At 41.2% G+C, this 25,364-nt stretch overlaps 1 protein-coding gene across 1 annotated transcript in view; it reads right to left on the reverse strand.

Annotated features, from left to right (window-relative positions):
• Positions 1-1,760: 1,760 nt before the first annotated feature.
• The window catches only part of LTB4R (leukotriene B4 receptor), an 85,809-nt gene continuing 62,205 nt past the window's right edge, over positions 1,761-25,364 (reverse strand). Inside the window, exons 2-3 of the mRNA XM_069761063.1 lie at positions 9,717-9,806; positions 1,761-3,089 (exon numbers count right to left, since the gene is read on the reverse strand). Of these exons, the coding sequence (XP_069617164.1) occupies positions 2,001-3,089; positions 9,717-9,806 (1,179 nt within the window). The 3' untranslated portion in view covers positions 1,761-2,000. The remainder of the gene's footprint in view (positions 3,090-9,716; positions 9,807-25,364) is intronic.

Below are 25,364 nucleotides of genomic sequence, written 5' to 3' on the forward strand. Positions count from 1 at the left end.
AGGACCTGTGATGATGTCAAGAAGAGGGAGGGCTCTGTGCTGCCATGTGATGCTCCAGTCCCCCACTTCTGACATCATCACAGGTCCTCCTTGTGCACACTGCACAGCACTCAGCTCCAGCCCTGGAAGGTAAGCTGCGATCTCCTCTCCCCCGGACCCTGCTGCAGCCTCCTCCTGCCCCGGACACACAGATCTCCCCAGCTGCTGCAGAAATCAGCGCTGGGGAAGCCATGTGTGTCCCTGCTTAAGTGCAGTATTCATTTGCCTCTCCTGGCTCACTGCTCAGCTGATAGGTGGGGGGGAGTAGCTAATGAATATTCACTGCACTTAATCATCGGGACCAAATGGTTTCCCCAGCACTGATTCTGGGCAGCGGGGACATCCTGAAGTGGGATAACAGTGTGATCCCACTCACTGCTGCCCCCCTCCCCACATGCAACATCCGTACCATAAGACACACCCACACTTTCCTCCCAAATTTGGAGGAAAAAATGTGAGTCTTATGGTCAGAAAAATACGGTAGGTTATATTTCATTAGTAAAGTTCTGGGCACAATCTACTTTGTCTACATAGTTGGCTGAATTAAGTAGCCAAATGTATTTAGCTTAAAAGCTTTGCCCACCATGTATCATCTTTTAAATGCTCCAATACATCTAAGATAGAAAAATGAGGCAAAATTGTGAATAACAAAGCCTTGGAATCTGATACTGTAAACCATACAACCTTCCATCATTCCTGAGTGCCGTGGCTTCTGGCACATGGCACTGCTGACACAAGCACCGATTCCACCAGTCTTCATCAAACACTATGTCACCTTTGTTGAGTGACATTAATTTATGAGCAATATATATATTGACTAGCTCTACCACCTTTAGCCTGGCCCATCTGAGGAAGTTAATGTGAAATGTTTGTTGGGGAACAGTCTGGCTTTACCTGGTGGTTTTGTAACTACGTGTTTTCTGTTGGTCACTTTTTTATATTTACTTGGATATTTGTCCCATTGTAGGTCAGAAGGTTTATTGAGACAAAAAAATAAGTGTTATTGCATCAATCCAAACAAAATCCTAATGGGACTCTTTGAGTCTTAGAGATAAGTCCTTCCATTTTAGCGGGTTAGGTACCTTGTCACCTGGATTCATCCACTTTTCTTCATCTGAATCATGATGTTTACAGGGATACCTGCTGTTTCACTATGGATTTTCTACTGGACTGATTACTTATAAACTTATAAACCAAGGACTCTGTTCACATTGTCCTTTATCTGTAATAGGTGGTGAGCTTTCTCCAATTTCTTCCCAAAGTTGTAGTGTAGTCTTTTTTATTTTTGAAATTTTACTTGAAAGGTTTATTGGACCACTATATTTATTAGTATTATATTTATTATTATATTTATTTGTTGTTACCTTTGTCCTTTTGATATTATGATGTTCTTGATTAATTTGCATGCGTTTTTGTATTTTTGGCTATTTTGACCAATATTGCATTTGGCTATAGTTTACTATTATTGTTTAGTTGATATATTGGGGCACAAGGCCAGAATTATCTGCTGCAGTCATAATATAAAGTATTGAAACTTGTGTGTTTTTGACAATGTCTGTCTACAATTAATTAATACGTATATATATATTTTTTAAACTAAATTAAGTACAGTCTGCCTTATCGTTTTTTGATTGGCTCCATATACTGTAGTTAGAATAGTTTTTTTAACTGTATTTTTCTGTGTTACAAAGATCTAGAGGGCAAAGAAGAGTGAGAGTCACTTCAAGATTAAACAACGCAAGATTTATTTGTGGATCATAATCATGGCGATGCATATGTCTACATATGAGCTGTATACACAAAATGGTAGGATTTCTTTTATCAACACTTTGCATATTTGCTTAATTTTTACTTGAGATACAGTGGAGCAAATAAAAAAATGCTTATTTGCCTGTAAGGGTAGACATAGGCTCAAAGATATTGTGGTTTAAGCATAAAAATCTTTACAGCATATTGTATTCTCATGATAACTCTTTTTCGTTAGTCAACATAGCCTTACTTGGTTCTGCTTGATCTAAACATTTTTCTAATTCGACAGATTCTGTATGACTTTTTTGGCGAAAAACCTGAGAAATCTTGCGGAAACTTGATGACTCTGAAGCTGTCCCTTCAAAGAGTTTGGCCATGAATCCCACCCCAGCTGTTCTAATGAAGTTGCCACCAGCAAAAACATATAAGATAGGGTTAGCGCTACTACTAAAATATGCAACAGCTATCACAGTAGGTCTGGCTTTTAGAGCTGTATTTCTAAGAGATTCTGATGAGAGCATTTCTCCTGATACTTGTAAAATGTTCACTACCTGATATGGAAGCCAGAAGAGGGCAAAAGTTACAATAATCATGATGACCAAACGACTTGTCTTTTGTTTTGCCTGAAACTTTGCCTTACATAACCGAATTCCAATATAGACATAGCAAAACACTATGATTGTGAATGGTATAGCAAATCCAGTCAAAGTCTCAAAAATATAATGAAAAATCGTGTGTTTTGGACTAATATGAAAAACTGTACATTGTGGCTTATCATCTTCGTATGTTACCGCACGATAAAAAAACATAGTGATAGCTAGCAGAGATGCTATTAGCCATATTGATGCAACTATGCCTCGGACTATCCGCTTTGTTCGCATCTTCTGAGAAGTAAAAGGAAATGCCACAGCCAGAAAGCGGTCCATGCTCATGAACATGATCAGGAATATACTGGCATACATGCTCAAACCACTAATGTAATGACACATCTTACACATGAAGTTCCCAAATGCCCAGTGACCAGTGGAAAGTAGATGCAGGAAAAATGGGGCTGTGAGGATGACAATGATGTCTGCCATGGCCAGATGTAATATCAGGAGGCAAGTCACTGTTTGTTTCTTCATTCGTGTCAAAATTGTCCAGATGATAAATGCATTTCCTGGAAATCCAATGATAAAGGCGATTGAAAGAATAGCCATTCCAAGACCGGCAGATTTTGCAGAAGGTGAATATGGAGGCTTGGTTGTTGATGCAAAAGAAGTGTTCATTCTGTACATTGTTGTCAGGGCAAACACTGTATTCTGTTGTAGGAAAAACATACTGTAAAACATGTATCCAAAAGCAAACTTAAGCTAACTTAATAAGATGACCAGTGTCTGCTATTATAAGATCATAGGTTATCATGGCTGTTTTGTCGGAAGCCAAACTGACTCCAAATCCCCAATTATTCCACACTCCAACTTCATATCTCCATAAATGAATGAAGTTTTATAATTGGTAGTAACACAGTTATACTGCATATATTTCTATTCTTAATATGTTTAAAAAATATTTCTACATTCTTATGAAACTATAAATGTAGTATCCTATGCATTTAGTAAATTATATATACACACTCCTCAGCACTGAGATTACAACACCAAGAGGTAAAAGTCATGGAGTTATTAACCATTTGAGACGATGCCTGTTTTCACCTAAATGACCCGGTCAAATTTTACAATTCTGACCATTGTCAATTTATGAGGTTATAATTCTGGAACGCTTCAACAGATCCCGGTGATTCTGACAGTTTTCTCGGGACATATTTTACTTTATGATAGTGGTAAAATTTCTTCGATATGACTTGTGTTTATTTGTGAAAAAAATGGAAATTTGGCGAAATTTTTGAACATTTTGCAATTTTCAAAATTTTCATTTTTATGCCCCTAAATTAGAGAGTCATATCACACAAAATAGTTAATAAATAATTTCACACATGTCTGCTTAACATCAGCACAATTTTGGAAACATAAGGTATTTTTGTTAGGACGTTATAAGGGTTAAAAGTTGACCAGCAATTTCTCATTTTTACAACAAAATTTGCAAAACCATTTTTTTAGGGTCCACATTTGAAATTTTGAGGGGCCTATATGATAGAAAATGCCCAAAACTGACACAATTCTAAAAACTGCACCCCTCAAGGTACTCAGAAACACATTCAAGAAGTTCATTAACCTTTCATCTGCTTCCCAGGAATTTTTGGACTGTTTAAAAAAAAATGAATGTTTAACTTTTTTTTCACCAAAAAATTATTCAGATCCAATTTCTTTTATTTTACTAAGGGTAACAGAAGAAATTGGACCCCAAAAGTTGTTGTGCAATTTGTCCTGAGTACGCTGATACTCCATATGTAGGGGTAAACCACTGTTTGGGTGCATGGCCGAGCTCGGAAGGGAAGGAGTGCCGTTTGACTTTTCAATGAAAAATTGGCTGGAATTGAGATCAGACACCATGTTGCATTTGGAGAGCCCCTGATGTGCCTAAACAGTGGAAACCCCCCACAAGTGACACCATTTTAGAAAGTAGACCCCTTAAGGAACTTATCTATATGTGTGGTGAGCACTTTGAACCACCAAGTGCTTCACAGAAGTTTATAATGTTGAGTTGTAAAAATAAAAAATCATGTTTTTTTCAAAAAATGATCTTTTCACCCCCAATTTTTTATTTTCCCATGGGTAACAGGAGAAATTGGACCCCAAACATTGTTGTGAAATTTGTCCTCAGTTTGCTGATGCCCCATATGTTGGGGTGAACCACCGTTTGGGCGTATGGTAGAGCTCGGAACGGAAGGAGCGCTGTTTTGGAATGCAGACTTTGATGGAATGGTCTGTGAGCACCATGTTGCATTTGGAGAGCCCCTGATGTGCCTAAACAGTGGAAACCCCACACAAGTGACACAATTTTAGAAAGTAGACCCCATAAGGAACTTATCTAGATGTGTTGTGAGAACTTTGAACCCCAAGTGTTTCACTAAAGTTTATAACGCAGAGCTGTGAAAATAAAAAATAATTTTTTCCCACAAAAATGATTTTTTAGCCCCCAAATTTTTATATTCCCAAGGGTAACAAGAGAAATTGGACCACAAAAGTTGTTGTCCAATTTGTCCTGAGTATGCTGATACCCCATATGTGAGGGTAAACCACTGTTTGTGTGCACAGCATAGCTCGGAAGGGAAGGAGCACCATTTTACTTTTTCAATGCAGAATTAGCTGGAATTGAGATCGGACGCGATGTCGCATTTGGAAAGCTCCTGGAAAAACCCCGAATTCTAACTCCAACCGTAACCCGAACACAACCTTAACCTTATTCCCAACCTTAACCATAACCCTAACGACACCTCTAACCCGAACATGCCCCTAACCCTAATCCCAACCCTAACCACACCCCTAACCCCAACGCACCCCTAACCCCAACACAACCCTAATCCCAACCCTAACCATAACCCTAACCACTCCCCAACTATGACACACCCCTAACCCTAGCCCCAACCATAAACGTAATCCAAACCATAACCCCAACTCTAGCCCCAACCCTAACCCTAACGTCTTCCGCGTCCTCTGCACTGACTGTTCAGGTCAGAGGGCGCGATGACGTATTAATGTGCGCGCCGCCCTCTGCCTGAACAGTCAGTGCAGAGAGACGGGACGCTGAGGAGCAGCGGGCAGCGGTGAGAGGTGAGTATGTAATTTTTTTTTTTAGTGCAGCAGCAGCATTACATGTGGCAGAATGTTATATGGAGCATCTATGGGGCCATTGTGAACTGCATGAAGCATTATATGGAGCATCTATGGGGCCATAATGAACTGCATGGAGCATTATATGGGGCATCTATGGGGCCATAAAGAACTGTATGGAGCATTATATGGGGCATTTATGGGGCCATAAAGAACTTCATGGAGCATTATATGGGGCATCTATGGGGCCATAAAGAACTGCATGGAGCATTATATGGGGCATATTTGTATATGAAGCATCTTATGGGGCCATAAAGAACTGTTTGGAGCATTATATGGGGCATACTTTAATGTGGAGCATCTTATGGGGCCCATCATAAACTGTATGGATAATTATATGGGGCTCCTGATTCAATATGGATATTCAAAAACACTTAAGCTACTGATGTCTCAATTAATTTTACTTTTATTGGTATCTATTTTTATTTTTGACATTTACCGGTAGCTGCTGCATTTCCCACCCTAGGCTTATACTCTAGTCAATAAGTTTTCCCAGGTTTTTTTTGCAAAATTAGGGGGGGTCGACTTATACTCGGGTCGGCTTATACTCAAGTATATACGGTATATATTTTTTTCTATATTTGGGGATTTTTTTTCACAAAATATTTTTACACATTATATATATTTTTTACTTTATAACATTGTCTTAGGGTGGGACATCACTATATTACATAAGATTCCTCCATCTCGCATATCTTTCATACCTGATCTATCTATCAAAAAAATGAAATCACACTTTCATATGTCACCAAAATCTGCTGCCTTGGAGTAACCCAGAACTCTGCCTTGTCTTTCAAACCACACATCCAAGCTCTCGCCACCTCCTGTCGCCTCCAGCTCAAAAATATTTCCAGAATCTGTCCTTTCCTCAACCCTCACTCTACCAAAATGCTTTTGCATGCCCTAATCATCTCCCGCCTCGACTACTGCAACATCCTCCTCTGTGGCCTACCTTCTAACACTCTCACACCCCTCCAGTCTGTCCTTAACTGTGCTGCCCGACTAATTAATCTCTCTTTGCAAATCCCTTCACTGGCTCCCAATTTCCCAGCGTATCCAGTTTAAATTACTAACACTGACCTACAAAGCCATCCCTAACATTTCTCCTCCATATATTTCCAAACTAATCTCTCATGTAATCTCTGGTCCTCCCAAGACCTCCTTCTCTCCTCCACACTTATTCGCTCCTCACCTAATCGCCTCCAAGACTTCTCCCGAATATCCCCCATCCTCTGGAATTCAGTGCCCCAACACATCCGGTTATCCACCACATTTGGATCCTTCAAAAGAAACATGAAAACCCACCTCTACAAGGAAGCTTACAGCCTGTAAAGACCACACGGCCACCTCAACACCATTGGAGCTACTGCAACCCTCAACCTACTGTCTCCTTCACCATAATCCTGTAGAATGTAAGCCTGCAAGGGCAAGGTCCTCGCCCCTCTGTATCAGTCTGTCATTGTTAGTTTTGTTTTCTGTAAGTGATATTTGTATTTTGATGTAACCCCTTCTCATGTACAGCACCATGGAATGGTGAAATGCAGTGCCCGCAGCGCAGTACTAGTACGGCGGAGGTCGCGAAGGGGTTAAACTCACAAGATTGATAAACATGTTCATGATATGCAAATGATGGAAACTAACTGAAGTCCAAAGTAATTTTCCTCCTTAATCCTTAGCTATTTAATGCCATAATCTAAACTATTTAGAAACTAAGCTTCTGCACCTTTCCTGAGGTGAAGCGTCATCAGTGATGCTCGTTTCAGGAGCTGGGCTAGCCGCTGCTCTGCCACTGTGCGATGTGTTGGAAGATTATCCTTATCACATATTTTTCTTATAATTGCGAATGCATGCGCATATATATGTCTTGTGATGATTTAATTATTATTTTTTATAACTATTATTACATTTTTATGTGTTAATATGTTAATTCTCTATATTCTTATCTTAATAATTTGACATTATTTTCCTGAATGGATAACTTATTGCCATTTATTGATATTGGTTGTTTGTTGTAGTCACTTAATAAAGTTTTTTGTGCTGAAACCTGATTCCAGTGAGGGCATATCCCCACAGTTATTATAAGGACTGTAGTGAGTGCTATTTTATTTATGTCAAGAAGTCAGAATATATCTATTTTGTTTTGAACTGGTTAATGAATCCTGTTTTAATAAACCAGTTGCTATTTAAGTAGAAAGCATTCCTGTGACTACCTCGTTAAGAAGCCAAGTGAGCCATCTACCACAATATATACTCTTTAAACGGGTTGTCTGCTACTAGGAAAACCCCTTCTTAAACTAGATGTTAAGCCCAATAAAATAATAATACCTATACTCACCTCCTGCGCCTGATCGATTCCAGTGGTGTCAGCACTCGTGGTCTCAGGGCTGTGATGCGGTGAAATGACACATGATGCCCGGAGACCAATCAGTGCTGGTGTCATTGTCTCCACCTTCGGACAAACTGAACAAGAAGAAGAAGTCTTCATGTTCAGGTAGTCCAAAGGTAGAGACAGTGACTCGAGCTCTGATAGGGTGCCAAGCATCACGTGGCACAACATCGCATCCCAGACCAGTGAAGAGCCGGACCAGTGCCGACACCACGAGAATGGGAGTGTAGTCTTTATTACTTTATCGGGGCTGAATATTTATCTTAAGAAGGGGTTGTCCTAGTAGTGGACAACTCCTTTAACTGAGAAATTGTAACCCCCAGAAGGAAAAGTTTTGTAAATGAAAATCACAAGATTGATAGACATGTTCATAATATGTGAATAATGAAAAATTGGAAACAAATTTTTCAGAACATCTCGATTCATTATTGAATGTAAGCACTATGCACAGAAATGTACATAATTACATGTCTTGGCAAGTTATCAATGTGGCTATTAATGATTGACTGAGGAATATTCTCCCATGCTTACTGCACTTGGGCATGAAAACCAGCAAGATCCACTGCTGGCAACTCCCTCTACAATACTTAACCAATAATGTCCCAGATGTGCTCTGGTCCGGATTTACTGTAGTCCATGGTAGCATACTTATTCCACTCAGGCCACTTTCTGTAGCACAAACATGTGAGGACATGGTGTTGTGTTGAAAAATGTAACCCCAAGCTGTTAGTGTACTGGGAATAAAGACTAGAGGTGTCCAGCTACTGTCCATTATGCCACCCTACACCATAATCCTGGGACTCGGTCCTGTGCAACTGGACCTCATAAAGGCCTCTTCATTACCCTATGCCACCACTCTTGAAGACTATCATGGTGCAGAGAAAGATGTTAATGGAGGTCTATCTATCTATCTATCTATCTATCTATCTATCTATCTATCTATCTATCTATCTATCTATCTATCTATCTATCCTATTCAGCTATGTGTCCTGCTTTTCTGTTGGATACAATAATAGCTGGAGATTCATTTGAAGACCATGTGGGTAACATGATGAAAAGACCTTTACGAAGCAACATCACGTAGGTATGGTTTATAACTGTTATTTGTACCACAAAGTGGTATAAAAAAAAAAAACATCAGTTTGTTCTGCAAAAAACAAGCCCTCACACAGCTCCATCACGTAAAAATAAAAGTTACAGGTCTTTTAAAGTGTCGACACAAGCAAAAAAATAAATGTACAACTTTTCAAAATTTCTTTCACCACTAAAATAATAAAAAAACGAACAAGTTTGGTATCATCATCATAATTATATTGACATGGTGAATCTTATTGCCTGGTAATTTTTACCACTCAAGGAATGCTGTAAAAAATAAAGCCCAATTCTGTTTTATTTTTCATCACAGTTTCACTACACTCGGAATTGTTTCCAGTTTTCCAGTACATTGTGTAGTAAAATGAATGGTGCCTTTCAAAAGTACAACTAGTCCTGTAAAAAAGTCTATCTAGATGTAAAAAAAAAGATGTGCCTTTAAAGAAGGGGAGGAGAAAATGAACCCAAAAAACAGTGAAAAGGGGATAAATAATATAAAATATGTCACACTATGTGACAGAAAATATTAAGTTACACGCTTGAAAATATTTTCTTTTGTCCTTGTAACAGTGATTTTTAAGTGTAGACATCTATTGACATCTCCACTCTGAGGTTTATGTTGAAGTAGTTTCTCCTACATTTTTTTTAAAATATATATTATTCAACGTATTACTTACCATCTCAACCATAATGGTGCAGAGTTGCTCAGGTTGGGATATACTTGTTCTTTCCAATATATTAGTCCATTTGTTATGCTTGAGGTGAAGCTTTGTAAATGACAAAGGATGTTACAAAAATCTAAGTACCATGGCAGTCAAGTTTCCTGTTGTCACAACACTTTTGTGCAAAAGATGATTGCAAAATTATTTGCTGGTATATTATGCAATGTGACAATGTTCTAATAAAGTGTTTACCCATCTTTGACACATTAAAATCATCTGTAATACCTTTTTACTAAACAATGGCTAAATCTGACCCCTTATTATAATTATTATGTATTTATATAGCACCATTGATTCCAAGATGCTGTACATGAGAAGGGGTTACATACAAATTACAGTTATCACTTACAGGAAGCAAACTAACAATACAGTATCTATTCATTGAAATGTACTACTAGTATTGAGATAGTAGTAATCTCACGTTTTACTTTGCTAAACATAGCAAGCTATTTCATAAGGTTCAGTAGTTTATAGTAAAAATAAGATTATAACAAAGTATAATAAAAGTAAAAAGATATAAGAAAAATGGTATAAGAAAGTAATAAAGTGTAATCATGAATACAATATACATACAGTACCTTTTTTTTATTTCCTGAAGATAACTGATAACTGTTACCAGATTTTCTGTAATCAGGTCAATCATGTTATGTCATGTGTAGTAGGGTTGAGCGACCTTGACTTTTTAAGAGTCGAGTTGGGTTTCGCAAAAACCGACTATCTCAAAAGTCGGGTCGAGTGAAATCGGCCGATTATGTCGTAAAATCGGGATCGACCGAAACACGAAACCCAATGCAAGTCAATGGGGTAGCATAGTCGGCAGTGAGTGGGGGCCAGGAAAACACCTAGAGTGCCCATTTTAATGGCAAAAACATCCATTCTTCTTAATGAAGCTTGTCAATCTTAATTTCCCTTAAAATAATAGTTAGGCATTGGAAATTGGGGGTCATTTGGCTAAAGTTGTTGGGGGTAGGGCTGGTTCAAGTATTTTGTGGGCCCAGGAAATCTGGACCACGTCACGGCAGTGGAGCAGGGCGAGGTAAGTATTTCAACTTTGCAAGTGCTGTGATCCTGAGCAAGCAGGGGGGGCCCACTGTTTTGCATTGGCACTGGCACAGGGCCCCTCAAAGTACGGCGGTGTGTTTGCATGGCAGGGGCGCCTCCCACCGGCAGCGACACTTTTGCGTACTATGAGGGGCCCTGTGCCAGTGACGTCGCCAAAGAAAATCCCCCCCCCACACCTGATGAAGGAACCTGCACATTCATCTGCACCTTCCTCTTTGTCCCCGTGTAAGGTGGTATGGTATGCGGGAAGGTGAACCTGACTTTCAGCAGGGTCACATTCTGGCTGTGTAGCGTGTATGGGGAATGTAGCGTTCTGGGTCAATGTACCAGCAGACTCATCTATCACTGGCTGGGCAATGGGCAGGATGAGGAGGAAACACAGATATAGGCTCAAATAATAAAGTGGGCTAAATGCAGTTCAAAATTGCTAACAGGACTAACCAGGGGGCATTGCTTTGTTCAGTGGAGTACAACTGTAATGAGAGGCTGACACAGTGAGTAGGCCCAAATCAGTAAGTAGGCTAAATGCAGTTCAAAATTGGTAACAGAAGTAAACAGGCAGCACTGGTTTGTTCAGTGGAGGAGAACATCAAGGAGCGGCAGACACCATTAGTAGGGCCAACAAAACAAGTAGGCCAAATGCAGTGTTATATTAAAAACAATTTAACAAGAGCCTAAAGATAGAATTTAGGGAGAGGCAACCTGGAGAAGACCTTGGAGCGGCAGACACTGGTAGTAGGCCCCAACCCAAGTACTAGCCCCACTGCAGTTTGATTAAAAAACTATTTAACAAGAGCCTGAAGATCGAAGCTCAGGAAAGGCAACCAGGAGAACACCTTGGAGCGGCAGACACTGGTAGTAGGCCCCAACCCTAGTACTAGCCCCACTGCAGTTTGATTAAAAAACTATTTAACAAGAGCCTGAAGATCGAAGCTCAGGAAAGGCAACCAGGAGAACACCTTGGAGCGGCAGACACTGGTAGTAGGCCCCAACCCTAGTACTAGCCCCACTGCAGTTTGATTAAAAAACTATTTAACAAGATCCTGAAGATCGAAGCTCAGGAAAGGCTACCAGGAGAACACCTTGGAGCGGCAGACACCATTAGTAGGCCCTACCGAAATAGTAGCCCCAATGCAGTTTTCAAATTCCTATAGGCTGAAAACCAGACAATTGACGCTCAGCTTTTTTCAGAGGAGGACAGCTGTATTGAGTGGCGCAGACAGACACAGGTAGTAGGCCTTAAACAAAAAATTGGGCTCAATGCAGTTTAAAAAAGGTTACAGGGGTACACAGGCAGCATTGTTGTGGTCAGCGGAGGACAATTTGAATTAGGGACTGCAGACAGACTTAGTAGGCTGTCCCCTGTGGACCATGCATCCACCATATTAACCCAGTGCGCCGTAATGGACACGTAAACTTCCGTGGACATGCCTACTGGTCCATGCGTCTGTTGTCAGGTGCACCTGTCTACTCTTAGATTGCCTGAGTGCATGGACAATGCGGACTTTTACATGCTGGTGGAGGGCTGGGATGGCTTTTCTCGCAAAAGAAGTGACGACTGGGTAGCTCGTACCGTGGTACAGCGTAGTCCATCTGGGCTTTATAAATATAAAATAAAGAAAAAAAGTAGGCTCTATGCACTTTCAACTAGGTTCCAGGGGTACACGGCCAGCATTGTTCTGGTCAGTGGAGGACAATTTCAATTATAGACCGCAGACAGAGTTAGTACGCCTACAATTAAAAAAAGGATGCTCTATGCAATTTAAAATGGGTTCCAGGGGTACACAGCCAGCATTGGTCTGGTCAGTGGAGGACTATTGGAAGGAGGGACCGCAGACAGACTTAGTAGGCCTAACATAAGAAAAGTAGGCAGTAGGCACTTTAAAATAGGTTCCAGGGGTACACGGGCAGCAGTGGTGTGGTCAGTGGAGGACATTTTCAATTATGGACCGCAGACAGAGTTAGTACGCCTACACTTAAAAAAAGGATGCTCTATGCAATTTAAAATGGGTTCCAGGGGTACACAGCCAGCATTGGTCTGGTCAGTGGAGGACTATTGGAAGGAGGGACCGCAGACAGACTTAGTAGGCCTAACATAAGAAAAGTAGGCTGTAGGCACTTTAAAATAGGTTCCAGGGGTACACGGGCAGCAGTGGTGTGGTCAGTGGAGGACAATTTCAATTATGGACCGCAGACAGAGTTAGTACGTTGTTATGACCTGGTGGTTAAGAGGCCACACTGATATGACCTGGTGGCTAAAACGCAACATGGAATGAGCTCTGAGAAAGTGGTATCTCTACTGACCGCAGTCCCTAATCCTAACAACACAACTAGAAATAGCCGTGGGATGTTCCTGACACTCCCTAGACACCTCGTCACAGCCTAAGATATAACTACCCCTAAAGAAGGAAATAGAAAGCTATCTTGCCTCAGAGAAACCCCCAAAAGGAAAGACAGCCCCCCACAAATATTGACTGTGAAAGGAGAGGGAAATGACGAACACAGAAATGAAATTAGAATTCAGCAAAGGGGAGGCCAATACTAAACTAGATAGACAGAGAGCAAAGGATACTGTGCGGTCAGTATTAAAAACTACAAAATCCACGCAGAGTTTACAAAAATGAACTCCACACCGACTCACGGTGTGGAGGGGCAAATCTGCTTTCCCAGAGCTTCCAGCTAGCCTAACTAAGACATAGTGACAAGCTGGACAAAAGAGACAAAATGCAAAACAATAGAGTCCAAACAAATGGACAAACAAACTAGCAAAACTTATCTTTTGCAGACAAGGACTGGCCATATGAGAAATCCAAGGGAAGAATCAAATCCAACCAAGAACATTGACAGCAGGCATGGACTAAAGCCCAGAGCAGGTTTAAATAACAAACCAGGCAAGGCGATTAGTGAAGGCAGCTGCTACAGCTACCTAACGGAGCAGCAGTTCCACTCGAAACCACCAGAGGAAGCCCAAGGGCAGAACTCGCAAACATACCATTAGCAACCACAGGAGGGAGCTCCAGAACGGAACTCACAACAGTACCCCCCCTTGAGGAGGGGTCACCGAACCCTCACCAGAGCTCCCAGGCCGATCAGGACGAGCCAAATGGAAAACATGAACCAAATCGGGAGCATGAACATCGGAGGCAACAACCCAAGAATTATCCTCCTGGCCATAACCCTTCCACTTGACCAGATACTGAAGCTTCCGCCTCGAAAAACGAGAATCCAAAATCTTCTCTACCACATATTCCAATTCCCCCTCAACCAACACCGGAGCAGGAGGATCAACGGAGGGAACCATAGGTACCACATATCTCCGCAACAAGGATCTATGGAACACATCATGAATGGAAAAGGAAGCTGGAAGGGCCAAACGAAAAGACACTGGATTGATAATTTCAGAAATCTTATAAGGCCCAATAAAGCGAGGCTTGAACTTAGGGGAAGAAACCTTCATAGGAACATGACGAGAGGACAACCAGACCAAATCCCCAACACGAAGTCGGCGACCAACACACCAACGACGGTTAGCAAAACGCTGAGCCTTCTCCTGAGACAACGTCAAATTGTCTACCACATGAGTCCAAATTTGCTGCAACCTGTCCACCACGGAATCCACACCAGGACAGTCAGAAGGCTCAAGCTGCCCTGAAGAAAAACGAGGATGAAAACCAAAGTTACAAAAAAAAGGCGAAACCAAGGTAGCCGAACTAGCCCGATTATTAAGGGCAAACTCGGCCAACGGCAAAAAGGTCACCCAATCATCCTGAACAGCAGACACGAAGCATCTCAAATAGGTTTCCAAGGTCTGATTGGTTCGCTCCGTTTGGCCATTTGTCTGAGGATGGAATGCAGAAGAAAAAGACAATTCAATGCCCATTCTAGCACAAAAGGACCGCCAAAACCTAGAAACGAACTGGGAACCTCTGTCAGACACAATATTCTCCGGAATACCATGCAAACGAACCACATGCTGAAAAAATAATGGAACCAAATCAGAAGAGGAAGGCAACTTAGGCAACGGCACCAAATGGACCATCTTAGAAAACCGGTCACAAACCACCCAGATGACAGACTTCTTCTGAGAAACAGGAAGATCAGAAATAAAATCCATGGAAATATGCGTCCAGGGCCTCTCAGGAATAGGCAAAGGCAAAAGCAACCCGCTGGCACGGGAACAGCAAGGCTTAGCCCGAGCACAGGTCCCACAGGACTACACAAACGAACGCACATCCCGCGACAAGGAAAGCCACCAAAAGGACCTAGCCACCAAATCTCTGGTACCGAAAATCCCAGGGTGACCAGCCAACACCGAACAATGAACCTCAGAGATTACCCTACTAGTCCATCTATCAGGAACAAACAATTTCCCCACAGGACAGCGGTCAGGTTTATCAGCCTGAAACTCCTGAAGTACCCGCCGTAAATCAGGGGAGATGGCAGAAAGAATCACCCCCTCCTTGAGGATCCCAGCCGGCTCAAGAACTCCCGGAGAATCAGGCAAAAAACTCCTAGAAAGGGCATCAGCCTTCACATTCTTAGATCCAGGAATATATGAGACCACAAAATTAAAACGTGAGAAAAACAAAGACCACCGAGCATGTCTAGGATTCAACCGCTTAGCAGACTCGAGGTAAATCAGATTTTTGTGATCAGTCAAGACCACCACGCGATGCTTGGCTCCCTCAAGCCAATGTCGCCACTCCTCAAATGCCCACTTCATAGCCAACAACTCCCGATTGCCGACATCATAATTACGCTCAGAAGACGAAAATTTTCTGGAGAAGAAGGCACATGGTTTCATCAAAGATCCATCAGAATTTCTCTGAGACAAAACGGCCCCTGCCCCAATCTCAGAAGCATCAACCTCAACCTGAAAAGGGAGAGAAACATCTGGCTGACGCAACACAGGGGCAGAAGTAAAACGACGTTTAAGCTCCTGAAAGGCCTCAACAGCCGCATAGGACCAATTCACAACATCAGCGCCCTTCCTCGTCAAATCGGTCAGAGGCTTCACCACACTAGAAAAATTAGCAATAAAGTGACAATAAAAATTGGCAAAGCCCAAAATTTTCTGCAGGCTCTTTACAGATGTAGGTTGAGTCCAATCATGAATGGCCTGGACTTTAACAGGGTCCATTTCAATAGCCAAGGGAGAAAAAATGAAACCCAAAAAAGAAACCCTCTGAACTCCAAAGAGGCACTTTGACCCCTTCACAAACAACGCATTAGTACGAAGGACCCGAAACACCATCCTAACCTGCTTCACATGAGACTCCCAATCATCGGAGAAAACCAAAATATCATCCAAATACACAATCATAAATTTATCCAGATAATTCCGGAAGATATCATGCATAAAGGACTGAAATACCGATGGAGCATTAGAGAGCCCGAATGGCATCACAAGATATTCAAAATGGCCTTCAGGTGTATTAAATGCTGTTTTCCATTCATCACCATGTTTAATACGCACAAGATTATACACCCCTCGGAGGTCGATTTTAGTAAACCAACTAGCACCCTTAATCCGAGCAAACAAATCAGAAAGCAAAGGTAACGGATACTGGAATTTGACAGTGATCTTATTGAGAAGGCGATAATCTATACAGGGTCTCAAGGAGCCATCCTTCTTGGCAACAAAAAAAATCCCGATCCCAACGGTGACGAAGACGGGCGAATATGCCCTTTCTCCAAGGACTCCTTTACATAACTCCGCATAGCGGCATGCTCTGGCACAGACAGATTGAAAAGTCGGCCCTTAGGGAACTTACAGCCAGGAATCAAATTAATGGCACAATCGCAGTCCCTATGAGGAGGCAGGGAACTGGACTTGGGCTCATCAAATACATCCTGGAAATCCGACAAAAACTTAGGAACTTCAGAAGAAGGGGACGAGGAAATGGACATCAAAGGAATATCACTATGTATCCCCTGACAACCCCAACCAGTCACAGACATAGATCTCCAATCCAGCACTGGATTATGTTCCTGTAACCATGGAAAACGCAGCACAACAACATCATGCAAATTATGCAACACCAAAAAACGAATATTTTCCTGATGTGCTGGAGCCATGCACATGGTTAACTGTGTCCAGTACTGAGGTTTATTCTTGGCCAATGGCGTAGCATCAATCCCCCTTAAGGGAACAGGACTCTGCAAAGGTTCCAAGGAAAAACCACAGCGCCTGGCAAACTCTAAGTCCATTAAGTTCAGGGCAGCGCCAGAATCCACAAATGCTATAACAGAAAAGGACGACAATGAGCAAATCAGGGTAACAGACAAGAGAAATTTAGGCTGCACAGTACTAATGGTAACAGGCCTAGTGACCCTCCTAGTACGCTTAGGGCAATCAGAAATAGCATGAGCTGAATCACCACAGTAAAAACACAGGCCATTCTGACGTCTGAATTTCTGCCTTTCTGCTCTAGTCAAAATCCTATCACATTGCATAGACTCAGGACTTCGCTCAGAGGACACTGCCATATGGTGCACCGCCTTGCGCTCACGCAAGCGCCGATCAATCTGAATGGCTAGAGAGATAGACTCGCTCAAACCGGCAGGCGCAGGAAAGCCCACCATAACATCTTTAATGGTTTCAGAAAGACCTTTTCTGAAAATAGCAGCCAGCGCCTCTTCATTCCATTTAGTGAGCACAGACCATTTTCTAAATTTCTGGCAATATAACTCTGCCGCTTCCTGACCCTGACACAGGGCCAACAGTGTTTTCTCAGCATGCTCTACAGAGTTAGGTTCGTCATACAACAATCCGAGCGCCTGGAAAAATGCATCTACATTCAATAATGCCGGATTCCCTGTTTCAAGAGCAAATGCCCAGTCTTGAGGATCACCACGCAGTAAGGATATGATGATTTTCACTTGCTGAATGGGATCACCAGAAGAACGGGGTTTCAAAGCAAAAAACAATTTGCAGCTATTCTTAAAGTTCAAAAACTTGGATCTGTCCCCAAAAAACAAATCAGGAGTAGGAATTCTTGGCTCTAGAGCCGGAGTCTGAACAATATAATCTTGGATACTCTGGACTCTTGCAGCAAGTTGATCCACACGAGAAAACAAACCCTGAACCTCCATACCAGAGCACATATCCAGCACCACCCAGATATCAAGAGGAAAAAAAAGACAGAACAGAGCACAGAAAAAAAAATGGTTCAGAACTCTTTTTTTTTCCTTCTTTTGAGATGCATTCAATTCATTCTTGGCCTGCTGTACTGTTATGACCTGGTGGTTAAGAGGCCACACTGATATGACCTGGTGGCTAAAACGCAACATGGAACGAGCTCTGAGAAAGTGGTATCTCTACTGACCGCAGTCCCTAATCCTAACAACACAACTAGAAATAGCCGTGGGATGTTCCTGACACTCCCTAGACACCTCATCACAGCCTAAGATATAACTACCCCTAAAGAAGGAAATAGAAAGCTATCTTGCCTCAGAGAAACCCCCAAAAGGAAAGACAGCCCCCCACAAATATTGACTGTGAAAGGAGAGGGAAATGACGAACACAGAAATGAAATTAGAATTCAGCAAAGGGGAGGCCAATACTAAACTAGATAGACAGAGAGCAAAGGATACTGTGCGGTCAGTATTAAAAACTACAAAATCCACGCAGATATAAGAAAAATGCACACTATACAAGCAATGTCAGGAGTAGGGTTGAGCGAAACAGATCGTTCATTTTTAAAAGTCGCCGACTTTTGGCAAAGTCGGGTTTCATGAAACCCGATCCGACCCTTGTGTGGGGTCGGCCATGCGGTACGCGACTTTCGCGCCAAAGTCGCATTTCATTGACGCGAAAAGTGCCATTTCTCAGCCAATGAAGGTGGACGCAGAGTATGGGCAGCGTGATGACATAGGTCCTGGTCCTCACCATCTTAGAGAAGGGCATTGCAGTGATTGGCTTGCTGTCTGCGGCGTCACAGGGGCTATAAAGGGGTGTTCCCGCCGACCGCCATCTTACTGCTGCTGATCTGAGCCCAGGGAGAGGTTGCTGCCGCTTCGTCAGAAGCAAGGATAGCGTTAGGCAGGGTCCATTAACCACCAAACCGCTTGTGCTGTAGCGATTTCCACTGTCCAACACCACCTTTTGTTTGCAGGGACAGTGGAAGCTACATTTTTTTTCCTCAGCGCTGTAGCTCATTGGGCTGCCCTAGAAGGCTCCCTGATAGCTGCATTGCTGTGTGTACGCCGCTGTGCAAACCAACTGCTTTTTTCAAAGCACAAATCCTGTTGTTCCTTCCTTTCTGCACAGCTATCTTGTTTGTTTGTCCACACTTTTTATTTCATTTGTGCATCAGTCCACTCCTTATTGCTGCCTGCCATACCTGGCTGAGATTACTGCAGGGAGATAGTAATTGTAGGACAGTCCCTGTTTTTTTTTGTGGGAGGTTAAGATTGGCATTTCTGCTAGAGTGCCATCCCTGTATGTGCCATCTCTCTCACATAGTGGGCCATAGAAAGCCTTTTCATTTTTCTGTTTTTTTTTGTGGGGTTTATAAATTCTCCCTGATAAAAAAAATACAGTGGGAGATTAATATTGGCCTTTGGGCTTCTGTGCCAGTCCTGAGTGTGCCATCTCTCTCTCAAATAGTGGGCCATAGAAGGCCTATTAATTTTTTTTTTTGGGGGGGGGTTTCTAAATACTCCCAGAAAAAATAAAAAAAAATCAGTGGGAGATTAATATTGCCCTTTCTGCTTGTGTGCCACCCCTGACTCCTGGGTGTGCCATCTCTCTCTCTCTCAACTAGTGGGCCATAGAAAGCCTATTTTTTTTTTATTGTGTTTCTAAATTCTCCCTGAAAAAATCAAAAAGAAATCAGTGGGAGATTAATATTGCCCTTTCTGCTTGTGTGCCACTCCTGACTCCTGGGTGTGCCATCTCTCTCTTTCAAATAGTGGGCACTGGGCCATAGAAAGCCTATTTTTTTTTATTGTGTTTCTAAATTCTCCCTGAAAAAATAAAAAAAAATCAGTGGGAGATTAATATTGCCCTTTCTGCTTGTGTGCCACCCCTGACTCCTGGGTGTGCCATCTCTCTCTCTCAACTAGTGGGCCATAGAAAGCCTATTTTTTTTTTTATTGTGTTTCTAAATTCTCCCTGAAAAAATAAAAAAAAAAATCAGTGGGAGATTAATATTGCCCTTTCTGCTTGTGTGCCAGTCTTGACTCCTGGGTGTGCCGTCTCTCTCTCTCAAATAGTGGGCACTGGGCCAAAAAAAGGCTATTTTTTTTTTATTTGGTTTCTAAATTCTCCCTGAAAAAATCATTTTATTTTATTTGGTTTCTAAATTCTTCCTGAAAAAATCATTTTATTTTATTTTGTTTCTAAAGTCTCCCTGAAAAAAAAAAAATCAGTGGGAGATTAATATTGCCCTTTCTGCTTGTGTGACAGTCTTGACTCCTGGGTGTGCCATCTCTCTGTTAGGACTGGCGGAACGCACCAAGACAGATGGTATAGATGCGTTCGCAGTCCGGGGTCCACCGTGCAGGTGAACACCTGCTGCTAGCAATTAGCAGACTATATGGTGGTACACTAAAGTATACACGCGTGGGTTAACCTCACCCAGCGTGAAAGAAGCAATCCTGTTAAGGCACAGGACCGCGGTACCGCAGCTAAAGCGTGAGCAAGTAGTCAGCGAACTCAACTCCAACTAGGATTAAAGTCCGATTAGACCCTTGCTGGCACAACACCGCAACTGGGTGTGTAAGGAAACTGAAGAGCAATATTAAGGCACAAGAGTGCATGCAGTGCTGCACTGACGAACGCCACTAACCACCCAGGCTTGGGTAAGGAAAGCACAGAGGAAGTGCACGGCGCCGTACTGGCGGTCACAGCAACTGGACGCTATAATGTGTGACTAGTGCTGTAGGATAAGTCGGGCGCTAGGTAGCAGCCATACACCTTCCGCGAACAGTCATTCAATAGGGTAGGGGTATCCAAGGACGACTTGCACTCACAACATACACACATTAGCGATTGAAAGACAATACTAGCGCATGGCCGTGCGGTCATGCGCAGTTTATATAGCAGCAGCACAGGAAGTGGCCACAGCAACTTTGCCCTTCCAAGACCTGCCAAGAGGACCAATGGAATGTGCTGCAGAGCCTGAGCACATGACCCTCGATCTCCAACGGGAGATCTTACCCTGGGCATGCTCAGTACGTGCAGACAAGGACTTAGTCCCAGAGAAGTCCGCTCGCTGCTGACCAGCACTGACTTTAATGGCAGAGACTGGAGAAGCAGCAGTAACTCTCAGAACAGAGTGAGAATGAGCAAGACGCTGAGACCGACGTCTTTGCTGAGCAGACTCCACTGCGGCTGGACAAGAATGGGAGACCGCAGCGGAGGTGGCTCGAGATTCCCCCTGTGCAGAAGCGGGAACTCGACCCCTAACATTCTCTCTCTCAAATAGTGGGCACTGGGCCATAGAAAGCCTATTTTTTTTATTGTGTTTCTAAATTCTCCCTGAAAAAATCAAAAAGAAATCAGTGGGAGATTAATATTGCCCTTTCTGCTTATGTGCCACTCCTGACTCCTGGGTGTGCAATCTCTCTCTCTCAAATAGTGGGCCATAGAAAGGCTATTTTTTTTTTATTTGGTTTCTAAATTCTCCCTGAAAAAATCAAAAAGAAATCAGTGGGAGATTAATATTGCCCTTTCTGCTTGTGTGCCACTCCTGACTCCTGGGTGTGCCAGCTCTCTCTTTCAAATAGTGGGCACTGGGCCATAGAAAGCCTATTTTTTTTTTATTGTGTTTCTAAATTCTCCCTGAAAAAATCAAAAAGAAATCAGTGGGAGACAAATATTGCCCTTTCTGCTTGTGTGCCACTCCTGACTCCTGGGTGTGCCATCTCTCTCTCTCAAATTGTGGGCCATAGAAAGCCTATTTTTTTTTTATTGTGTTTCTAAATTCTCCCTGAAAAAATAAAAAAAAAAATCAGTGGGAGATTAATATTGCCCTTTCTGCTTGTGTGCCAGTCTTGACTCCTGGGTGTGCCATCTCTCTCTCTCTCAAATAGTGGGCACTGGGCCATAGAAAGGCTATTTTTTTTATTTGGTTTCTAAATTCTCCCTGAAAAAATCATTTTATTTTATTTGGTTTCTAAATTCTTCCTGAAAAAATCATTTTATTTTATTTTGTTTCTAAAGTCTCCCTGAAAAAAAAATCAGTGGGAGATTAATATTGCCCTTTCTGCTTGTGTGCCAGTCTTGACTCCTGGGTGTGCCATCTCTCTCTCTCAAATAGTGGGCACTGGGCCATAGAAAGGCTATTTTTTTTTATTTGGTTTCTAAATTCTCCCTGAAAAAATCATTTTATTTTATTTGGTTTCTAAATTTTTCCTGAAAAAATCATTTTATTTTATTTTGTTTCTAAAGTCTCCCTGAAAAAAAAAAATCAGTGGGAGATTAATATTGCCCTTTCTGCTTGTGTGCCAGTCTTGACTCCTGGGTGTGCCATCTCTCTCTCTCTCAAATAGTGGGCACTGGGCCATAGAAAGGCTATTTTTTTTTTATTTGGTTTCTAAATTCTCCCTGAAAAAATCATTTTATTTTATTTGGTTTCTAAATTCTTCCTGAAAAAATCATTTTATTTTATTTTGTTTCTAAAGTCTCCCTGAAAAAAAAAAAAATCAGTGGGAGATTAATATTGCCCTTTCTGCTTGTGTGCCAGTCTTGACTCCTGGGTGTGCCATCTCTCTCTCTCAAATAGTGGGCACTGGGCCATAGAAAGGCTATTTTTTTTTTTATTTGGTTTCTAAATTCTCCCTGAAAAAATCATTTTATTTTATTTGGTTTCTAAATTCTTCCTGAAAAAATCATTTTATTTTATTTTGTTTCTAAAGTCTCCCTGAAAAAAAAAAAATCAGTGGGAGTTTAATATTGCCCTTTCTGCTTGTGTGACAGTCTTGACTCCTGGGTGTGCCATCTCTCTCTCTCAAATAGTGGGCACTGGGCCATAGAAAGCCTATTTTTTTTTATTGTGTTTCTAAATTCTCCCTGAAAAAATCAAAAAGAAATCAGTGGGAGATTAATATTGCCCTTTCTGCTTGTGTGCCACTCCTGACTCCTGGGTGTGCCATCTCTCTCTCTCAAATAGTGGGCCATAGAAAGCCTATTTTTTTTATTGTGTTTCTAAATTCTCCCTGAAAAAATCAAAAAGAAATCAGTGGGAGATTAATATTGCCCTTTCTGCTTGTGTGCCACTCCTGACTCCTGGGTGTGCCATCTCTCTCTTTCAAATAGTGGGCACTGGGCCATAGAAAGCCTATTTTTTTATTGTGTTTCTAAATTCTCCCTGAAAAAATCAAAAAGAAATCAGTGGGAGATTAATATTGCCCTTTCTGCTTGTGTGCCACTCCTGACTCCTGGGTGTGCCATCTCTCTCTCTCAAATAGTGGGCCATAGAAAGCCTATTTTTTTTTTATTGTGTTTCTAAATTCTCCCTGAAAAAATAAAAAAAAATCAGTGGGAGATTAATATTGCCCTTTCTGCTTGTGTGCCAGTCTTGACTCCTGGGAGTGCCATCTCTCTGTCAAATAGTGGGCACTGGGCCATAGAAAGGCTATTTTTTTTATTTGGTTTCTAAATTCTCCCTGAAAAAATCATTTTATTTTATTTGGTTTCTAAATTCTTCCTGAAAAAATCATTTTATTTCATTTTGTTTCTAAAGTCTCCCTGAAAAAAAAAATCAGTGGGAGATTAATATTGCCCTTTCTGCTTGTGTACCAGTCTTGACTCCTGGGTGTGCCATCTCTCTCTCTCAAATAGTGGGCAGTAGGCCATAGAAAGGCTATTTTTTTTTAAATTTGGTTTCTAAATTCTCCCTGAAAAAATCATTTTATTTTATTTGGTTTCTAAATTCTTCCTGAAAAAATCATTTTATTTTATTTTGTTTCTAAAGTCTCCCTGAAAAAAAAAAATAAATCAGTGGGAGATTAACATTGCCCTTTCTGCTTGTGTGCCAGTCTTGACTCCTGGGTGTGCCATCTCTCTCTCTCAAATAGTGGGCACTGGGCCATAGAAAGGCTATTTTTTTTTTATTTGGTTTCTAAATTCTCCCTGAAAAAAATCATTTTATTTTATTTGGTTTCTAAATTCTTCCTGAAAAAATCATTTTATTTTATTTTGTTTCTAAAGTCTCCCTGAAAAAAAAAAATCAGTGGGAGATTAATATTGCCCTTTCTGCTTGTGTACCAGTCTTGACTCCTGGGTGTGCCATCTCTCTCTCTCAAATAGTGGGCAGTAGGCCATAGAAAGGCTATTTTTTTTTAAATTTGGTTTCTAAATTCTCCCTGAAAAAATCATTTTATTTTATTTGGTTTCTAAATTCTTCCTGAAAAAATCATTTTATTTTATTTTGTTTCTAAAGTCTCCCTGAAAAAAAAAATAAATCAGTGGGAGATTAACATTGCCCTTTCTGCTTGTGTGCCAGTCTTGACTCCTGGGTGTGCCATCTCTCTCTCTCAAATAGTGGGCACTGGGCCATAGAAAGGCTATTTTTTTTTTATTTGGTTTCTAAATTCTCCCTGAAAAAAATCATTTTATTTTATTTGGTTTCTAAATTCTTCCTGAAAAAATCATTTTATTTTATTTTGTTTCTAAAGTCTCCCTGAAAAAAAAAAAATCAGTGGGAGATTAATATTGCCCTTTCTGCTTGTGTACCAGTCTTGACTCCTGGGTGTGCCATCTCTCTCTCTCAAATAGTGGGCAGTAGGCCATAGAAAGGCTATTTTTTTTTCTTTGGTTTCTAAATTCTCTCTGAAAAAATCATTTTATTTTATTTGGTTTCTAAATTCTTCCTGAAAAAATCATTTTATTTTATTTTGTTTCTAAAGTCTCCCTGAAAAAAAAAAATCAGTGGGAGATTAATATTGCCCTTTCTGCTTGTGTGCCAGTCTTGACTCCTGGGTGTGCCATCTCTCTCTCTCAAATAGTGGGCACTGGGCCATAGAAAGGCTATTTTTTTTAATTTGGTTTCTAAATTCTCCCTGAAAAAATCATTTTATTTTATTTGGTTTCTAAATTCTTCCTGAAAAAATCATTTTATTTTATTTGGTTTCTAAATTCTTCCTGAAAAAATCATTTTATTTTATTTTGTTTCTAAAGTCTCCCTGAAAAAAAAAATCAGTGGGAGATTAATATTGCCCTTTCTGCTTGTGTGCCAGTCTTGACTCCTGGGTGTGCCATCTCTCTCTCTCAAATAGTGGGCACTGGGCCATAGAAAGGGTATTTTTTTTTATTTGGTTTCTAAATTCTCCCTGAAAAAAATCATTTTATTTTATTTGGTTTCTAAATTCTTCCTGAAAAAATCATTTTATTTTATTTTGTTTCTAAAGTCTCCCTGAAAAAAAAAAAATCAGTGGGAGATTAACATTGCCCTTTCTGCTTGTGTGCCAGTCTTGACTCCTGGGTGTGCCATCTCTCTCTCTCTCAAATAGTGGGCACTGGGCCATAGAAAGGCTATTTTTTTTTATTTGGTTTCTAAATTCTCCCTGAAAAAATCATTTTATTTTATTTGG

The sequence above is a fragment of the Ranitomeya imitator genome, chromosome 1 (assembly GCF_032444005.1).
Source record: "Ranitomeya imitator isolate aRanImi1 chromosome 1, aRanImi1.pri, whole genome shotgun sequence".
Taxonomy (NCBI): Eukaryota; Metazoa; Chordata; class Amphibia; order Anura; family Dendrobatidae; genus Ranitomeya; species Ranitomeya imitator.